The sequence below is a fragment of the Salmo trutta genome, chromosome 28, assembly GCF_901001165.1.
Source record: "Salmo trutta chromosome 28, fSalTru1.1, whole genome shotgun sequence".
Lineage (NCBI taxonomy): Eukaryota > Metazoa > Chordata > Actinopteri > Salmoniformes > Salmonidae > Salmo > Salmo trutta.
In genome coordinates, this window is record NC_042984.1 from 1904742 (window position 1) to 1924052 (window position 19311).

At 38.3% G+C, this 19311-nt stretch overlaps 1 protein-coding gene across 2 annotated transcripts in view; it reads right to left on the minus strand.

Annotated features, from left to right (window-relative positions):
* Positions 1-216: 216 nt before the first annotated feature.
* LOC115165257 (patatin-like phospholipase domain-containing protein 2) overlaps positions 217-19311 on the minus strand; it is a 29711-nt gene continuing 10616 nt past the window's right edge. Inside the window, exons 5-9 of one of the 2 annotated variants that reach the window (XM_029718259.1) lie at positions 17951-18011; positions 17197-17553; positions 15950-16064; positions 2372-2473; positions 217-2114 (exon numbers count right to left, since the gene is read on the minus strand). In XM_029718259.1, coding sequence (XP_029574119.1) covers positions 1898-2114; positions 2372-2473; positions 15950-16064; positions 17197-17553; positions 17951-18011 — 852 coding nt within the window. In that variant the 3' untranslated portion in view covers positions 217-1897. The remainder of the gene's footprint in view (positions 2115-2371; positions 2474-15949; positions 16065-17196; positions 17554-17950; positions 18012-19311) is intronic. The other variant, XM_029718260.1, reaches the window with a different exon arrangement.

Genomic DNA, 19311 nt, shown 5'->3' on the forward strand with positions numbered 1-19311 from the left:
TTTCGGCTGCATGGCCTTCGTCAGGGAGAAGAAATAATATAATGTTCTCCGGGCCTTATTGTATATCGCGGTGGCATATGAACGAATTGGGTTATAGAGAAAACAATACAATTATCACAACATATGCTGTAAAAGGACACAACTAAGTATTCACTGTTGTGTTAGTGCAACAAAACCATATTACACTCTTGAATAAGACAATAATTCACAAGCATGTGCAGACGTTTCAATGGTTTATTTTCTCATCTATACACTCAACTGCTAGCTAGCTAGCTAACGTTAGCTTACAACATTTGCTTCATCAAGTAATTTCAGCGTCGCAAAAATGAACGTTTACCCCTCTCATACGAATACAACAGCAACGTTATTATACAGTGCCATTCATATTATACAGAGCTAGGTAGCAATGCTAAACAAATTGTCTGCATCCTCCCCAAATACAAGCTAACTTACTAGCTAAGTTAGCTAATTAGTTAGCTGGATGCTGACGTCAGGCAACATTACCTAAACAATAGCTAGCTCCTATATTATTTTTCCGGCCTACCTTCATTTTATCAATATCATGCAAATAATTACATGAAAAAAAGCAAATTGTGACTGAAAAAGTTGGCAATACACTGGGGCAGTTGATAATAGTGGTGGAGAGTCGACTCCAAAAGAGTTGATTCCCTCGACTCCTTGACCACTGAGAGTCGACTCCAAAAGAGTTGATTCCCTCGACTCCTTGACCGCTGGGAGTCGACTCTAAAAGAGTTGATTCCCTCAACTCCTTGACCACTGGGAGTCGACTCCAAAAGAGTTGATTCCCTCGACTCCTTGACCACTGGGAGTCGACTCCAAAAGTGTTGATTCCCTCGACTCCTTGACCACTGGGAGTCGACTACAAAAAAGAGTCGATTCCCTCGACTCCTTGACCCCTGGGAGTCGACTAGGCTGACATTGACTCAAGGAGTCTGCATACATACAGTAGGTTTGGTTTGTTCCTAGCAGAACGAGAAAAAAGCAGCCAGTACACTTCCTCAAAATAGTCTAAATTAATCTAAAATATATATATATATTTTTTTAATCTGTAATTAATTTTGACGTTTTTATTGCAGAGAAGATCTTAGTCACACAATTCTACATCTAACTAAGATGTCGGTGCAGTATTTCTCAAGTGAAAAATGTGCATGAAAATTAATCGTCTGTCGTTGAACGACAAGACACACTTCACTGAAGAATCCCTGCTGTTGGCTAATAACCAACGAAGGGGCGCGTACACTTCGGCTACCGAATTTTGACAAGCCTCAACAACAAAAACTATTCTGAGCACTGAAACGATATGACATCTTATTATATACGCAAACTGTTTCGAGACTAGGAAGCTTAATGCTTGGCCTTGAATATTTTGGTCAGTAGACAACTATTTTAGTCTGCTCAAACAGATTGTTTTTTTTAATTCTGATTTCTGAAGGTTGTGCCTTCAAGGGGGGTTCAACCAAGGTCTGTTATATTAGGATGGGGTGACTCAGGGTTCAACCAAGGTCTGTTTTATTACGATGGGATGACTCGGGGTTCAACCAAGGTCTGTTTTATTAGGATGGGATGCCTCGGGGTTCAACCAAGGTCTGTTTTATTAGGATGGGGTGCCTCAGGGTTCAACCAAGGTCTGTTTTATTAGGATGGGGTGCCTCGGGGTTCAATCAAGGTCTGTTTTATTAGGATGGGGTGACTCAGGGTTCAACCAAGGTTTGTTTTATTAGGATGGGGTGACTCAGGGTTCAACCAAGGTTTGTTTTATTAGGATGGGGTGCTTCAGAGTTCAACCAAGGTCTCTCTTTCTTCATCCTCCCCTCTTTCAGCCCAGGATAGAGAGGTATGGTGGGGGTCGTCTCCACCTCCTCCTCTCCCTCCCTCTCTACATTCCCGCTTGCTCCAGATCCAAGCGGAGTAAGATCGTGTACTGGTTGGAGTCTGGTGAGGGAGGAGAGGACGGAGAGGGGGATGAGAAAGAGGTGAGGGAGGAGAGGTGGAGGCGGAGGGTGGAACACAGCTGTCCCTGGGGGGTCTTTCCCAGACCCTCGTACTCCGCCCGCACCTCTGTCATCATGGGCAGGAAGAGAGGAGGAAGTACCCTGAGAACATACACCACACACACACACACACACACACACCAGATATATACATACAGTATGTGCAAACTGTACATTGGGCTCTGACGCAGACTCAAATATGAATCCCTAGTGTGTGTGTGTGTGTGTGTGTGTGTGTGTGTGTGTGTGTGTGTGTGTGTGTGTGTGTGTGTGTGTGTGTGTGTGTGTGTGTGTGTGTGTGTGTGTGTGTGTGTGTGTGTGTGTGTGTGTGTGTGTGTCTCTCTCTGTCTGTCTTGTACCTGTCCTGTAGGTTTCTGCGGAGGCTGGAGACCAGGATGTCCATTAAATAAAAGGTGATCTGGCGTAGATCCTGCCACAGCCAGAACCCTAAAACTCCCATCCTGAGAGAGAGAGAGAGAGAGAGAGAGAGAGAGAGAGAGAGAGAGAGAGAGACACTTCCTAAATGTTTGTATTTTACACTGCTCATTTGTCACAATTTCGACATCACAAACAGACAAGTATTTAGCGCAGTTATTGTCAAAACAATTCCTGACTTAACCAACCAAGACAATGTGCTGTAGGATGTTAGTATACAGACAGGCACTAATGAGTCTCTCTCTCTCTCCTCACTGAATGAATGACGTCTCTCTCTCTCCTCACTGAATGAATGACGTCTCTCTCTCTCTCCTCACTGAATGAATGACGTCTCTCTCTCTCTCTCCTCACTGAATGAATGACGTCTCTCTCTCTCCTCACTGAATGAATGACCTCTCTCTTTCTCCTCACTGAATGAATGAGTCTCTCTCTCTTCACTGAATGAATGACGTCTCTCTCTCTCTCTCCTCACTGAATGAATGACGTCTCTCTCTCCTCACTGAATGAATGACGTCTCTCTCTCTCTCCTCACTGAATGAATGACGTCTCTCTCTCTCTCCTCACTGAATGAATGACGTTTCTCTCTCTCTCTCCTCACTGAATGAATGACGTCTCTCTCTCCTCACTGAATGAATGACGTCTCTCTCTCTCTCCTCACTGAATGAATGACGTCTCTCTCTCTCTCCTCACTGAATGAATGACGTCTCTCTCTCTCTCCTCACTGAATGAATGACGTCTCTCTCTCCTCACTGAATGAATGACGTCTCTCTCTCTCTCTCCTCACTGAATGAATGACGTCTCTCTCTCCTCACATTGGTTAAATAACTCAAGAGGTGCAGCTCTATTTCCAAATGTCCCTTTTTCCAAGAATATCTCTGGTGTCCCTGCATTCAGCAGATGGTCACTCTCTCACCAGCATTGCCCTGGCTACTAAGCAAAAACTACTAACATAAACTTACAATTAAAATATTATATTTATTTATGCAATTCATCCTTTACGATTGTTCATCCACTGGAGCTTTTGATGAGGAATAGAGCAAATCATTTGACCTGTGACCTGGCTGGTTATTTTATATATATATATTTACATCTACTTTGTCAAAAGAAGCTGTAGCCAATTACTATAAATCTATTACTAATCTATAACTCTATTACTAATCTATAACTCTATTACTAATCAATAACTCTATTACTTATCTATAACTCTATTACTAATCAATTACTATAACTATTACTAATCAATTAGTATAACAATATTACTAATCAATTACTATAAATCTATTACTAATCTATAACTCTATTACTAATAAATAACTCCATTACTAATCTATAAATCTATTACTAATCTATAACTATTACTAATCAATTACTCTATTACTAATCTATAACTCTATTACTAATCTATAACTCTATTACTAATCTATAAATCTATTACTAATCAATTACTATAACTATTACTAATCTATAAATCTATTACTAATCAATTACTATAACTCTATTACTAATCTATAAATATATTACTAATCAATTACTATAACTCTATTACTAATCTATAACTCTATTACTAATCAATTACTATAAATCTATTACTAATCTATAAATCTATTACTAATCAATTACTATAAATCTATTACTAATCACTTACTATAACTATTACTAATCAATTACTATAAATCTATTACTAATCTATAACTCTATTACTAATCAATTACTATAACTATTACTAATCAATTAGTATAACAATATTACTAATCAATTACCATAAATCTATTACTAATCTATAACTCTATTACTAATAAATAACTCTATTACTAATCTATAACTATATTACTAATCTATAACTCTATTACTAATCTATAACTATTACTAATAAATAACTCTATTACTAATCAATAACTCTATTACTAATCTATAACTCTATTACTAATAAATAACTCTATTACTAATCTATAACTATAAATCTATTACTAATCTATAAATCTATTACTAATCTATAACTCTATTACTAATCAATAACTCTATTACTAACCTATAACTCTATTACTAATCTATAACTCTATTGCTAATCTATAAATCTATTACTAATCTATAACTCTATTACTAATCTATAACTCTATTACTAATCTATAACTCTATTACTAATCTATAAATCTATTACTAATCTATAACTCTATTACTAATCTATAACTCTATTACTAATCTATAACTCTATTACTAATCTATAACTCTATTACTAATAAATTACTATAACTATTACTAATCTATAACTATTACTAATAAATAACTCTATTACTAATCTATAACTATTACTAATAAATAACTCTATTACTAATCTATAACTCTATTACTAATCTATAACTCTATTACTAATCTATAAATCTATTACTAATCTATAACTCTATTACTAATCTATAACTCCATTACTAATCTATAACTCTATTACTAATAAATAACTCTATTACTAATCTATAACTCTATTACTAATAAATAACTCTATTACTAATCAATAACTCTATTACTAATCTATAAATCTATTACTAATCTATAACTCTATTACTAATGTATAACTCTATTACTAATCTATAAATCTATTACTAATCTATAACTCTATTACTAATCTATAACTCTATTACTAATCTATAACTCTATTACTTATCTATAACTCTATTACTAATCTATAACTATTACTAATAAATAACTCTATTACTAATAAATAAGTCTATTACTAATCTATAACTCTATTACTAATCTATAACTCTATTACTTATCTATAACTCTATTACTAATCTATAACTCTATTACTAATAAATAACTCTATTACTAATCTATAAATCTATTACTAATCTATAAATCTATTACTAATCTATAACTCTATTACTAATCTATAACTCTATTACTAATCAATTACTATAACTATTACTAATCTATAACTCTATTACTAATCTATAACTCTATTACTAATCTATAACTCTATTACTAATAAATTACTATAACTATTACTAATCTATAAATCTATTACTAATCTATAACTCTATTACTAATCTATAACTCTATTACTAATCTATAACTCTATTACTAATCTATAACACTATTACTAATCTATAACTATAAATCTAATACTAATCTATAACTCTATTACTAATCTATAACTCTATTACTAATAAATAACTCTATTACTAATCTATAACTCTATTACTAATCTATAACTCTATTACTTATCTATAACTCTATTACTAATCTATAACTCTATTACTAATAAATAACTCTATTACTAATCTATAACTCTATTACTTATCTATAACTCTATTACTTATCTATAACTCTATTACTTATCTATAACTCTATTACTAATAAATAACTATAACTGCTACTAATCTATAACTGTTACTAATCTATAACTATTACTAATCTATAACTATTACTAATCTATAACTCTATTACTAATCTATAACTCTATTACTTATCTATAACTCTATTACTAATCAATAACTCTATTACTAATCAATAACTCTATTACTAATCTATAACTATTACTAATCTATAACTCTATTACTAATCTATAACTCTATTACTAATCTATAAATCTATTACTAATAAATAACTCTATTACTAATCTATAACTCTATTACTAATCTATAACTCTATTACTAATCTATAACTCTATTACTAATCAATTACTATAACTATTACTAATCTATAACTCTATTACTAATAAATAACTCTATTACTTATCTATAACTCTATTACTAATCAATTACTATAACTATTACTAATCAATTAGTATAACAATATTACTAATCAATTACTATAACTGTTACTAATCTATAACTGTTAGTAATCTATAACTATTACTAATCTATAACTATTACTAATCTATAACTCTATTACTAATCTATAACTCTATTACTTATCTATAACTCTATTACTAATCAATAACTCTATTACTAATCAATAACTCTATTACTAATCTATAACTATTACTAATCTATAACTATATTACTAATCTATAACTATTAATAATCTATAACTATTACTAATCTATAACTATTACTAATCTATAACTCTATTACTAACCTATAACTATTACTAACCTATAAGTATATTACTAATCTATAACTATATTATTAATCTATAACTATATTACTAATCTATAACTCCATTACTAATCTATAACTATATTACCAATCTATAACTCCATTACTAATCTATAACTCTATTACTAATCTATAACTCCATTGTGTCCTCCTCCCAGAGTGCTAAGAACCTTGGCGTGACCCTGGACAACACCCTGTCGTTCTCCACTAACATCAAGGCGGTGACCCGATCCTGTAGGTTCATGCTCTACAACATTCGCAGAGTACGACCCTGCCTCACACAGGAAGCGGCGCAGGTCCTAATCCAGGCACTTGTCATCTCCCGTCTGGATTACTGCAACTCGCTGTTGGCTGGGCTCCCTGCGTGCCATTAAACCCCTACAACTCATCCAGAACGCCGCAGCCCGTCTGGTGTTCAACCTTCCCAAGTTCTCTCACGTCACCCCGCTCCTCCGCTCTCTCCACTGGCTTCCAGTTGAAGCTCGCATCCGCTACAAGACCATGGTGCTTCCCTACGGAGCCGTGAGGGGAACGGCACCTCCGTACCTTCAGGCTCTGATCAGGCCCTACACCCAAACGAGGGCACTGCGCTCATCCACCTCTGGCCTACTGGCCCCCCTACCTCTGAGGAAGCACAGTTCCCGCTCAGCCCAGTCAAAACTGTTCGCTGCTCTGGCACCCCAATGGTGGAACAAGCTCCCTCACGACGCCAGGACAGCGGAGTCAATCACCACCTTCCGGAGACACCTGAAACCCCACCTCTGGAATACCTGGGATAGGATAAAGTAATCCTTCTAACCCCCCCCCCTAAAAGATTTAGATGCACTATTGTAAAGTGGTTGTTCCACTGGATATCATAAGGTGAATGCACCAATTTGTAAGTCGCTCTGGGTAAGAGCGTCTGCTAAATGACTTAAATGTAAACTCTATTAATAATCTATAACTCTATTACTAATCAATTACTATAACTCTATTACTAATCAATTACTATAACTCTATTACTAATCTACAACTCTATTACTAATCAATTACTACAACAATATTACTAATCAATTACTACAACAATATTACTAATCGAATCAATAGATAAAGTTGATGAAATGGAACGTTTTTATTGGAAGGGAAACGAAAACTGTCTGTAGGCTTCGTGTTTGTAGAATTATACAAAACATATCCTTGACTCTAAATAAATAAATCACTTTATTTTTTAATTTTTCTGTATTGATATATTTCCACAAATCTTTCTTCATGCGTTGAATCCTTTATAATCGTTTAGTCACTATTTATCAAGCGTTAGTGCTTACTTTTGCTGCACCTTTCAGGTTGATAAGCAATCTGATGCATATGGTAAAGGAGACGGCCCTGCAATGTTCTCTAGTGGGTATTTATAGGCTGAAAGGCCAGGTGGTTCTAGTGTTCAATCAAATATTTCAGTTATTGTGTATATTACATTTGTTTTATTTAATGACATTATAATTTCATTCCAAGTCATCATCACATCTCTATAGAGCTGCTGTCTGACAAAATCACTATTTGAATAGTTCTATAAGGTATAATTTTATGACTGCTGAATACCAACTAATTACTTAGATCATGTATTTTCAGGTAGAGATACCTGGTGAAGCAACAGCTGCTCTCCACATCCCCTCACAATCACGCATTCTTCCGTCTCTTCAGTATCAGGCATGAAAGAAAGACAGACCGGCGAAGTAGGACAGCAATGGAATATGGTCATTGTATTTAATTACCATGTTTTCTTCACTATGTAGAATACTGGCCTGTTGGAAACTACAACTCCCTACTACATCACAGTTCAGGCTGGATCTGATTTATCTCTAGAGAAACTACAACTCCCTACTACATCACACAGTTCAGACTGAATCTCATTTATCTCTAGAGAAACCACAACTCCCTACTACATCACACAGTTCAGACTGAATCTCATTTATCTCTAGAGAAACCACAACTCCCTACTACATCACACAGTTCAGTCTGGATCTGATTTCTCTCTAGAGAAACTACAACTCCCTACTACATCACACAGTTCAGTCTGGATCTGATTTCTCTCTAGAGAAACTGTGCAATATATATATATATTTTCTTTTACCTTTTTTTAACTAGGCAAGTCAGTTAAGAAGAAATTCTTATTTTATGCACATTGCGCTCACAGAAAAAAAAGCCTGAACAAAATGCAATTCAAATCATTTAGACATAGGTCAATTACTTGTTTAAAGGTGGATTTCACCATGGCTCTGCCAATGGCATATAGTTATCAGTTAAAATCATATCTATCTTTTGATATACACACACCGTCAATCAATTTGGCCTGTAGTCACTGCTAGACTGGAAGCTACCTTCAGCAGAGTAAACATTTACATTTTAGTCATTTAGCAGACGCTCTTATCCAGAGCGACTTACAGTAGTGAATACATACATTTCATTTTTTAATTTCAGGCATTTTTTTTGTTTTGTACTGGCTCCTCGTGGGAATCAAACCCACAACCCTGGCGTTGCACACACCATGCTGTACAAACTGAGCCACAGGGTTCTATGTTGGTTCTATCTTTGACTGACGTTAGCTAATGAAAACTAGCTAATGTTAAGCAAATAAGATTAGCTCAATGTGGTAGCCATCTATTCCACTCTTGTCTGGAAAACACTCTAAAAAAACAAATTGTCGTTGTCGATATAGCTAGCTCTGTTTGTGTGTTGGTAGCAATGATGAATGTGTTTAAATTATATATGGTTGGTTCTCAGCCAGTCTCAGCTGGCTAACTAGCAATCTCGCTGTCGATTTAGTGATGCTAGTAAGCTAACAGCAAGCTGACAATATTGAAATGTCCACGTTAGTTATGCTTAACTAGCCAGTCTAATAGAGATCAATACAATGAGTGGTGTGGTTAAATGATTTTGTTGTTCTGTATTGTGTTGTAGCTGGTATAGAATCTGATTCCACTAACGTGCACTTCAAACCCCTTAGCTCTGCACAAGGTGAAGGTAAATTGGACGAAAATATTTACAAGCTGTACGGCTAAGACAGTTCAATTTACAGTCAGCATGGAATAAACATTAATTGGTTATTCTATGGTGGGTTGGTTTGAATTGGGTGTTTGTATGATTTGTACCTCTGTTATCGTGACATGCAAACACCCAATTCAAACCAAAACCCCTCATTTCAAAGTACTGTCTGTAAAACCTCCCCTAGACCATGGACTTTGACAGATCATTCCCTGTAGCTCAGTTGGTAGAGCATGGTGTTTGCAACGCCAGGGTTGTGGGTTCGATTCCCACAATTTTCTAAATTCAAACTGAATCCCCTGCAACTGGACGCAGACATTTTATGAGACTCCTGTTTCCCCGAATCGAGGACAAAGATGGCATCGCTAAAGGTGGGTGGAAAAATTCTCTGTGCCACACCAAACACTACCTCTCATTTAACTCCCAGTAAATGGACACCAAACATCTTTGGTTAAATCACATTATCTGGCGTAATATTCTGTAGCTAAGAGAACTACTTATCAGCAGATGATGGGAGAGGTGGTCATGATGAGATTACCGTAGAAACATACAGTAAAGTTCAGGGAGGATTGTTGTCACGTACAAACTGCCGTTCAGCTTTTCTGGAGTTGTTATCTTAAAATCCAGGATAAAGTCTAATCCCTCGATAGAGACAGAGAGATACAGTTCACTGGATACAGTTCTGCGCGGGGCCCAGAACATACAAATTAACCTCATGTAGGGCAGACAGTATCTACCTACAACCATGTCTATCAGGTTGGGAAAAAAGTTTTAAAGTAAAACAGCTTCCGTTTTTAGAGATTTACAACAGTAAAATTGTAGAATATTTTTTTTTCTCTTCACCGTTTACTAGTAAACTTAGCTAGTTTGCTGGATATGCAATATTGTTATTTGCCAGTACATATATTTGTAATCTTATTTTGCGTCGTGCCTATAATTTTGTGATTGAAATGCATCCAAGGTCATAATCATAACCAATGTCAACCCTCGTCAATTATTTTACGTAGCTAGCTGGTACAATTATTTACAGTTGCTGATCCTACACGTTTGCTAACAAGTTACAAACGCGTAGCGCATAACAAGTTAGCAGGCGCCAGGCTACTAACTGGTTAGTCAACTCGAGTCATGTGCTAACGGTTTTTCTGGTAAAACTAGCTTTAGGTTGCTGGTTGTAATGTTGTAGCTAGCTGTTTAGTGGCTAGCCATATCTATGACTTTAAAAAAAAAGAAAAGGTTTACAATCAAAATACAAAAATATTTTCTGTTTTTTTTTTGTCATAGATATGGCTACCAGTAGTTGTTTAGTTAGCTAATTTAGTTAGCTAGCTACCTTAGTTAATTAACTAGTTACCTAGCTAAGTACATAGTTAGTAAACAGGAACAATTATTTAATTAGTGTGATCAGTATAATATAGAGCCTTATAGTGTGATCAAGCCTTCCCTGTAGCTCAGTTGGTAGAGCATGGTGTTTGCAACGCCAGGGTTGTGGGTTCGATTCCCACGGGGGGCCAGCACAGGAAAAAAAATATTTAAAAAATTATGAAATGTATGCATTCACTACTGTAAGTCGCTCTGGATAAGAGCGTCTGCTAAATGACTAAAATGTAAATGTAAAAAAAAAAAGATCAGTATAACATAGAGCCTTATGGTGTGATCAGTATAACATAGAGCACTTATAGTGTGATCAGTATAACATAGAGCCTTATAGTGTGATCAGTATCACATAGAGCCTTATAGTGTGATCAGTATAACATAGAGCCTTATAGTGTGATCAGTAGAGCCTTATAGTGTGATCAGTATAACATAGAGCCTTATAGTGTGATCAGTATAACATAGAGCCTTATAGTGTGATCAGTATAACATAGAGCCTTCTAGTGTGATCAGTATATCATAGAGCCTTATAGTGTGATCAGTATAACATAGAGCCTTATAGTGTGATCAGTATAACATAGAGCCTTATAGTGTGATCAGTATAACATAGAGCCTTATAGTGTGATCAGTATAACGTAGAGCCTTATAGTGTGATCAGTAGAGCCTTATAGTGTGATCAGTATAACATAGAGCCTTATAGTGTGATCAGTATTACATAGAGCCTTATAGTGTGATCAGTATAACATAGAGCCTTATAGTGTGATCAGTATAACATAGAGCCTTATAGTGTGATCAGTATAACATAGAGCCTTATAGTGTGATCAGTATAACATAGAGCCTTATAGTGTGATCAGTATATCATAGAGCCTTATAGTGTGATCAGTAGAGCCTTATAGTGTGATCAGTATAACATAGAGCCTAATAGGGTGATCAGTATATCATAGAGCCTTATAGTGTGATCAGTAGAGCCTTATAGTGTGATCAGTATAACATAGAGCCTTATAGTGTGATCAGTAGAGCCTTATAGTGTGATCAGTATAACATAGAGCCTTATAGTGTGATCAGTATAACATAGAGCCTTATGGTGTGATCAGTATAACATAGAGCCTTATAGTGTGATCAGTATAACATAGAGCCTTATAGTGTGATCAGTAGAGCCTTATAGTGTGATCAGTATAACATAGAGCCTAATAGGGTGATCAGTATAACATAGAGCCTTATGGTGTGATCAGTATAACATAGAGCCTTATAGTGTGATCAGTATATCATAGAGCCTTATAGTGTGATCAGTAGAGCCTTATAGTGTGATCAGTATAACATAGAGCCTAATAGGGTGATCAGTATAACATAGAGCCTTATAGTGTGATCAGTAGAGCCTTATAGTGTGATCAGTATAACATAGAGCCTAATAGGGTGATCAGTATATCATAGAGAATTATGGTGTGATCAGTATAACATAGAGCCTTATAGTGTTATCAGTATAACATTGAGCCTTATAGTGTGATCAGTATAACATAGAGCTTTATAGTGTGATCAGTATAACATAGAGCCTTATGGTGTGATCAGTATAACATAGAGCCTTATGGTGTGATCAGTATCACATAGAGCCTTATAGTGTGATCAGTATCACATAGAGCCTTATAGTGTGATCAGTATAACATAAAGCCTTATAGTGTGATCAGTAGAGCCTTATAGTGTGATCAGTATATCATAGACCCTTATAGTGTGATCAGTAGAGCCTTATAGTGTGATCAGTATAACATAGAGCCTAATAGGGTGATCAGTAGAGCCTTATAGTGTGATCAGTAGAGCCTTATAGTGTGATCAGTATAACATAGAGCCTTATGGTGTGATCAGTATAACATAGAGCCTTATGGTGTGATCAGTATAACATAGAGCCTTATAGTGTGATCAGTATAACATAGAGCCTTATAGTGTGATCAGTATAACATAGAGCCTTATGGTGTGATCAGTATAACATAGAGCCTTATGGTGTGATCAGTATATCATAGAGCCTTATAGTGTGATCAGTAGAGCCTTATAGTGTGATCAGTAGAGCCTTATAGTGTGATCAGTATAACATAGAGCCTTATGGTGTGATCAGTATAACATAGAGCCTTATGGTGTGATCAGTATAACATAGAGCCTTATAGTGTGATCAGTATCATATAGAGCCTTATAGTGTGATCAGTATAACATAGAGCCTTATGGTGTGATCAGTATAACATAGAGCCTTATGGTGTGATCAGTATCACATAGAGCCTTATAGTGTGATCAGTATCACATAGAGCCTTATAGTGTGATCAGTATAACATAAAGCCTTATAGTGTGATCAGTAGAGCCTTATAGTGTGATCAGTATATCATAGACCCTTATAGTGTGATCAGTAGAGCCTTATAGTGTGATCAGTATAACATAGAGCCTAATAGGGTGATCAGTAGAGCCTTATAGTGTGATCAGTAGAGCCTTATAGTGTGATCAGTATAACATAGAGCCTTATGGTGTGATCAGTATAACATAGAGCCTTATGGTGTGATCAGTATAACATAGAGCCTTATAGTGTGATCAGTATAACATAGAGCCTTATAGTGTGATCAGTATAACATAGAGCCTTATGGTGTGATCAGTATAACATAGAGCCTTATGGTGTGATCAGTATATCATAGAGCCTTATAGTGTGATCAGTAGAGCCTTATAGTGTGATCAGTAGAGCCTTATAGTGTGATCAGTATAACATAGAGCCTTATGGTGTGATCAGTATAACATAGAGCCTTATGGTGTGATCAGTATAACATAGAGCCTTATAGTGTGATCAGTATCACATAGAGCCTTATAGTGTGATCAGTATAACATAGAGCCTTATAGTGTGATCAGTATAACATAGAGCCTTATGGTGTGATCAGTATCACATTGAGCCTTATAGTGTGATCAGTATAACATAGAGCCTTATAGTGTGATCAGTAGAGCCTTATAGTGTTATCAGTATAACATAGAGCCTTATAGTGTGATCAGTATAACATAGAGCCTTATAGTGTGATCAGTATAACATAGAGCCTTATAGTGTGATCAGTATAACAAAGAGCCTTATAGTGTGATCAGTATAACATAGAGCCTTATAGTGTGATCAGTAGAGCCTTATAGTGTGATCAGTATTACATAGAGCCTTATAGTGTGATCAGTATAACATAGAGCCTTATAGTGTGATCAGTATAACATAGAGCCTTATAGTGTGATCAGTAGAGCCTTATAGTGTGATCAGTATAACATAGAGCCTTATAGTGTGATCAGTATAACATAGAGCCTTATAGTGTGATCAGTAGAGCCTTATAGTGTGATCATTATAACATAGAGCCTTATAGTGTGATCAGTATTACATAGAGCCTTATAGTGTGATCAGTAGAGCCTTATAATGTGATCAGTGTAACATAGAGCCTTATAGTGTGATCAGTAGAGCCTTATAGTGTTATCAGTAGAGCCTTATAGTGTGATCAGTAGGGCCTTATAGTGTGATCAGTATAACATAGAGCATTATAGTGTGATCAGTAGAGCCTTATAGTGTGATCAGTATGACATAGAGCCTTATAGTGTGATCAGTAGAGCCTTATAGTGTGATCAGTATAACATAGAGCCTTATAGTGTGATCAGTAGAGCCTTATAGTGTGATCAGTATAACATAGAGCCTTATAGTGGGATCAGTATAACATAGAGCCGTATAGTGTGATCAGTAGAGCCTTATAGTGTGATCAGTATAACATAGAGCCTTATAGTGTGATCAGTATTACATAGAGCCTTATAGTGTGATCAGTAGAGCCTTATAGTGTGATCAGTGTAACATAGAGCCTTATAGTGTGATCAGTAGAGCCTTATAGTGTGATCAGTAGAGCCTTATAGTGTGATCAGTATAACATAGAGCCTTATAGTGTGATCAGTATCACATAGAGCCTTATAGTGTGATCAGTATAACATAGAGCCTTATAGTGTGATCAGTAGAGCCTTATAGTGTGATCAGTAGAGCCTTATAGTGTGATCAGTATAACATAGAGCCTTATAGTGTGATCAGTATAACATAGAGCCTTATAGTGTGATCAGTAGAGCCTTATAGTGTGATCAGTAGAGCCTTATAGTGTGATCAGTATAACATAGAGCCTTATAGTGTGATCAGTTTAACATAGAGCCTTATAGTGTGATCAGTATAACATAGAGCCTTATGGTGTGATCAGTATCACATAGAGCCTTATAGTGTGATCAGTATAACATAGAGCCTTATAGTGTGATCAGTATAACATAGAGCCTTATAGTGTGATCAGCATAACATAGAGCCTTATAGTGTGATCAGTAGAGCCTTATAGTGTGATCAGTATAACATAGAGCCTTATAGTGTGATCAGTAGAGCCTTATAGTGTGATCAGTATAACACAGAGCTTTATAGTGTGATCAGTAGTGCCTTATAGTGTGATCAGTATAACATAGAGCCTTATAGTGTGATCAGTAGAGCCTTATAGTCTGATCAGTATAACATAGAGCCTTATAGTGTGATCAGTATATCATAAGGCCTTATAGTGTGATCAGTAGAGCCTTATAGTGTGATCAGTAGAGCCTTATAGTGTGATCAGTATAACATAGAGCCTTATAGTGTGATCAGTAGAGCCTTATAGTGTGATCAGTATAACATAGAGCCTTCTCGAAATGCCACAAAGCACGACTAACTGTATTTTTAGACAAAAAAATCAATTAAATTCGCTTTTTTGGCACGACGTAAAAATGTACATATTACCAAGTCATCATAAGTCATCATAAGGTGTATCATTCAGCGAGTGAAGCCCTGACCTCACTTCCTCCTGGGCTTTTACATCTCACTGTCCTAGAAATGCCTCTGACATGATGAAAACAAGCCCCGATTTCCCCTGAGGTGAAATTCCCCTTTAAAGGTGAAATTCCCCTTTAAAAAAAACAAATAACAATAGATTTCGGTTAATCGCTCAGCACTAGTGTGTGTGTGTGTGTGTGCATGTGTCTTACCTGTGTGTATTTTCAATCAGGAAGCTGAGTAGCACAGTGAAGGGGAGGAGCAGGTGTGACATCACACGGAGTAGGGAGTGAGTCCACGGCAACCCCATGATGTTGCATAGCAACGCTGAAACACCAATCACAGCTCGTAATAACATGACACTTCCTTATACCGGGCCACTCTCAGTCTATTCAGTATTCTCAAGGTAAAAATCAAATCATTTATAGTGACATTAAATTTTAGTCATTTAACAGAGGCTCTTATCCAGAGCGACGTACAGTTAGTTCATCCATCTTACAGTAGCTAAGGGAGACAACTGCTTATCACAGTCATAGTAAGGAAAAAAAAAAATATTCCATAGAGTACCAGAGTATGAGTCATAATACCCATAAAACCTAGCGGTAAAACAAGGAAATGGTTCCAATCATTTTCCCACCATTCATTTTTCGCCGAGGGGGATTTTAGAAACATATAAAGGATGTTTTTCGTTTAGGCTTACCTTGGCGTGACATTTTGATAACCATGTATATCTCTCTAGGACAAGGTGACTTTTATCAATATATTCTTTTATCAATATATTCGCGTGTATTTACCCCCAAATGTAATTAGCTGCTAATGTGGCTATCATAAAGAACAAAATATTCCACAGGCCCCGTGTGGCTCAGTTGGTAGAGCATGGTGTTTGCAACGACAGGGTTGTGTGTTCAATTCCCATGGGGGAGCCGTACGGAGAAAAAAATGTATGAAATGTATGCATTCACTACTGTAAGTCTAAATGACTAAAATGTAAATGATAGTTGGGAAGAGACTGCTGAATCGAGGCAAATTCTGTTGACTGTCCTGTGCAAGTTTTACATTGACACAATACCTGTTAGTAAAGGTGTCAGCTAGAGATGACGTGCATGAGCATGCTGGGATTTGTAGTTTTGTATGATGTCTACTTTGATGCTAATTAAAATATTAGAATCTGAGAGTAAAATAGAGCTGAATATATTGATAAAAGTCACCGTGTCCGAGAGAGATTTACACGGTTATCAAAACATCATGGTAAGACTACACGAAACACAGCCCTTATTTTAAGTGTTTCTCAAAGTCCCTATGGGGGAAAAAATGTATGGTGGCAAAGTCAGCGCGAGTAAGAAAAGACAAGTGTGAGTGTTAGGTAAAGAAAAGTAGGGGTGATGGTTTCAGCATTTTAATTTGCTTGATGGCGCTGAGAGTGTGTATGTGTGTATGTGCGGGTGTGTGTGCACGGTACCTGTGTTTATCCAGGTGGGCAGGGCTAGGTACATGACCTGCTCCAGGGTTGACAGATGCCAAGGTAGATCTCCCCCTTCAAGAGAACAGTTTCTCTGACTGCCTCTGGTCTCTGCCAGGGAGGACCACACATTCACCTCATCTACCCATTCTTCTTCCTCCTCCTCTTCATCATCTTCATACTCCTCTTGCTCCCATCTCTTCATCTGCCTCCTCTCTATCTGTTCCTCCTCTTCTTTCTGCTTTCCCTCTTCCTTCTCCTCCTCCTCCAGGTCTGTCTCCAGATCTGTCCATCCATTAGGAGGTGAGAAGTGTGGCTCTGATGGGGTGTTAAGAAGAGGCAGACATGGGACCAGGTCTGGTGGTGGTGGGGGGGGGGATACAGGAAAGAGAGAGAGACAGAGAGAGAGAGAAACAGAGAGAGAGAAATAGAGAGAGCGATAGACAGAGAGAGAGAGAGAGACAGAGAGAGAGAGGGTGAGAGAAAGAGAGAGAGACACAGAGAGAGGGTGAGAGAGACACACAGAGAGAGGGTGAGAGAGAGAGACACAGAGAGAGGGTGAGAGAGAGAGAGAACGACACAGAGAGAGGGTGAGAGAAAGAGAGAGAGAGAGACACGCAGAGAGAGGGAGAGAGAGACAGAGACACAGAGAGAAAAAAACAATTGGATAAGGAGTCACTATGTCATATTACATCATCTCTTCCCACGATAAAGAAACTCATCTATGCAGAGATCACATGACATCGTGACCCACCACTGGTTTGTAGGAAGTGAAGGCCGTCTCTGTATCCACTGTGGTAGGCCTTGTCCAGAGCCTGAGGAGAAGTTATAGACACAAACACTCCATCTGTAATCAACTGTCATGTTTACAGCATTCTGACATTTACTGTACGTAAGTAATGGCTCCACCTAGCCTTCTGATAGGCTAATAGTTTGCTAGTCTGCAGATCTGAAAGGTGGGGATAGGTGGAGGCAATATGGTGGAGCGGTCACTACATTAAGTTGTGCCATAGGAAGAGGTAAGGGGTTGTTTTGGGGTCTAGGGGAATGGGGTTAGGGGTTAGGGGAATGTGGTTAAGGGGTTAAGGGATTAGGGGTTAAGGGGTTAGGGGAATGGGGTTAGGGGGTTAAGGGTTAGGGGTTGCTTTGGGGTCTAGGGGAAGGGGGTAGAAGAAGTGGGCTGGGTGGAGAGGTAGAGGGCTGGGTGGAGGGGTAGAGAGCTGGGTGGAGGGGTAGAGAGCTGGGTGGAGAGGTAGAGGGCTGGGTGGAGAGGTAGAGGGCTGGGTGGAGGGGTAGAGGGCTGGGTGGAGGGGTAGAGAGCTGGGTGGAGAGGTAGAGGGCTGGGTGTAGAGGTAGAGGGCTGGGTGGAGGGGTAGAGGGCTGGGTAGAGGGCTGGGTGGAGGGGTAGAGAGCTGGGTGGAGAGGTAGAGGGCTGGGTGTAGAGGTAGAGGGCTGGGTGGAGAGGTAGAGGGCTGGGTGGAGGGGTAGAGGGCTGGGTGGAGGGGTAGAGAGCTGGGTGGAGAGGTAGAGGGCTGGGTGGATAGGTAGAGGGCTGGGTGGAGGGGTAGAGGGCTGGGTGGAGAGGTAGAGGGCTGGGTGTAGAGGTAGAGGGCTGGTGGAGGGGTAGAGAGCTGGGTGGAGAGGTAGAGGGCTGGGTGGAGGGAGAGGGCTGGGTGGAGAGGTAGAGGGCTGGGTGTAGAGGTAGAGGGCTGGGTGGAGAGGTAGAGGGCTGGGTGGAGGGGTAGAGAGCTGGGTGGAGGGGTAGAGAGCTGGGTGGAGAGGTAGAGGGCTGGGTGTAGAGGTAGAGGGCTGGGTGGAGAGGTAGAGGGTTGGGTGGAGGGGTAGAGGGCTGGGTGGAGAGGTAGAGGCTGGGTGTAGAGGTAGAGGGCTGGGTGGAGGGGTAGAGAGCTGGTGGAGAGGTAGAGGGCTGGTGGAGGGGTAGAGGGCTGGGTGGAGAGGTAGAGGGCTGGGTGGAGGGGTAGAGGGCTGGGTGGAGAGGTAGAGGGCTGGGTGGAGGGGTAGAGGGCTAGGTGGAGAGGTAGAGGGGTGGGTGGAGAGGTAGAGGGCTGGGTGGAGAGGTAGAGGCTGGGTGTAGAGGTAGAGGGCTGGGTGGAG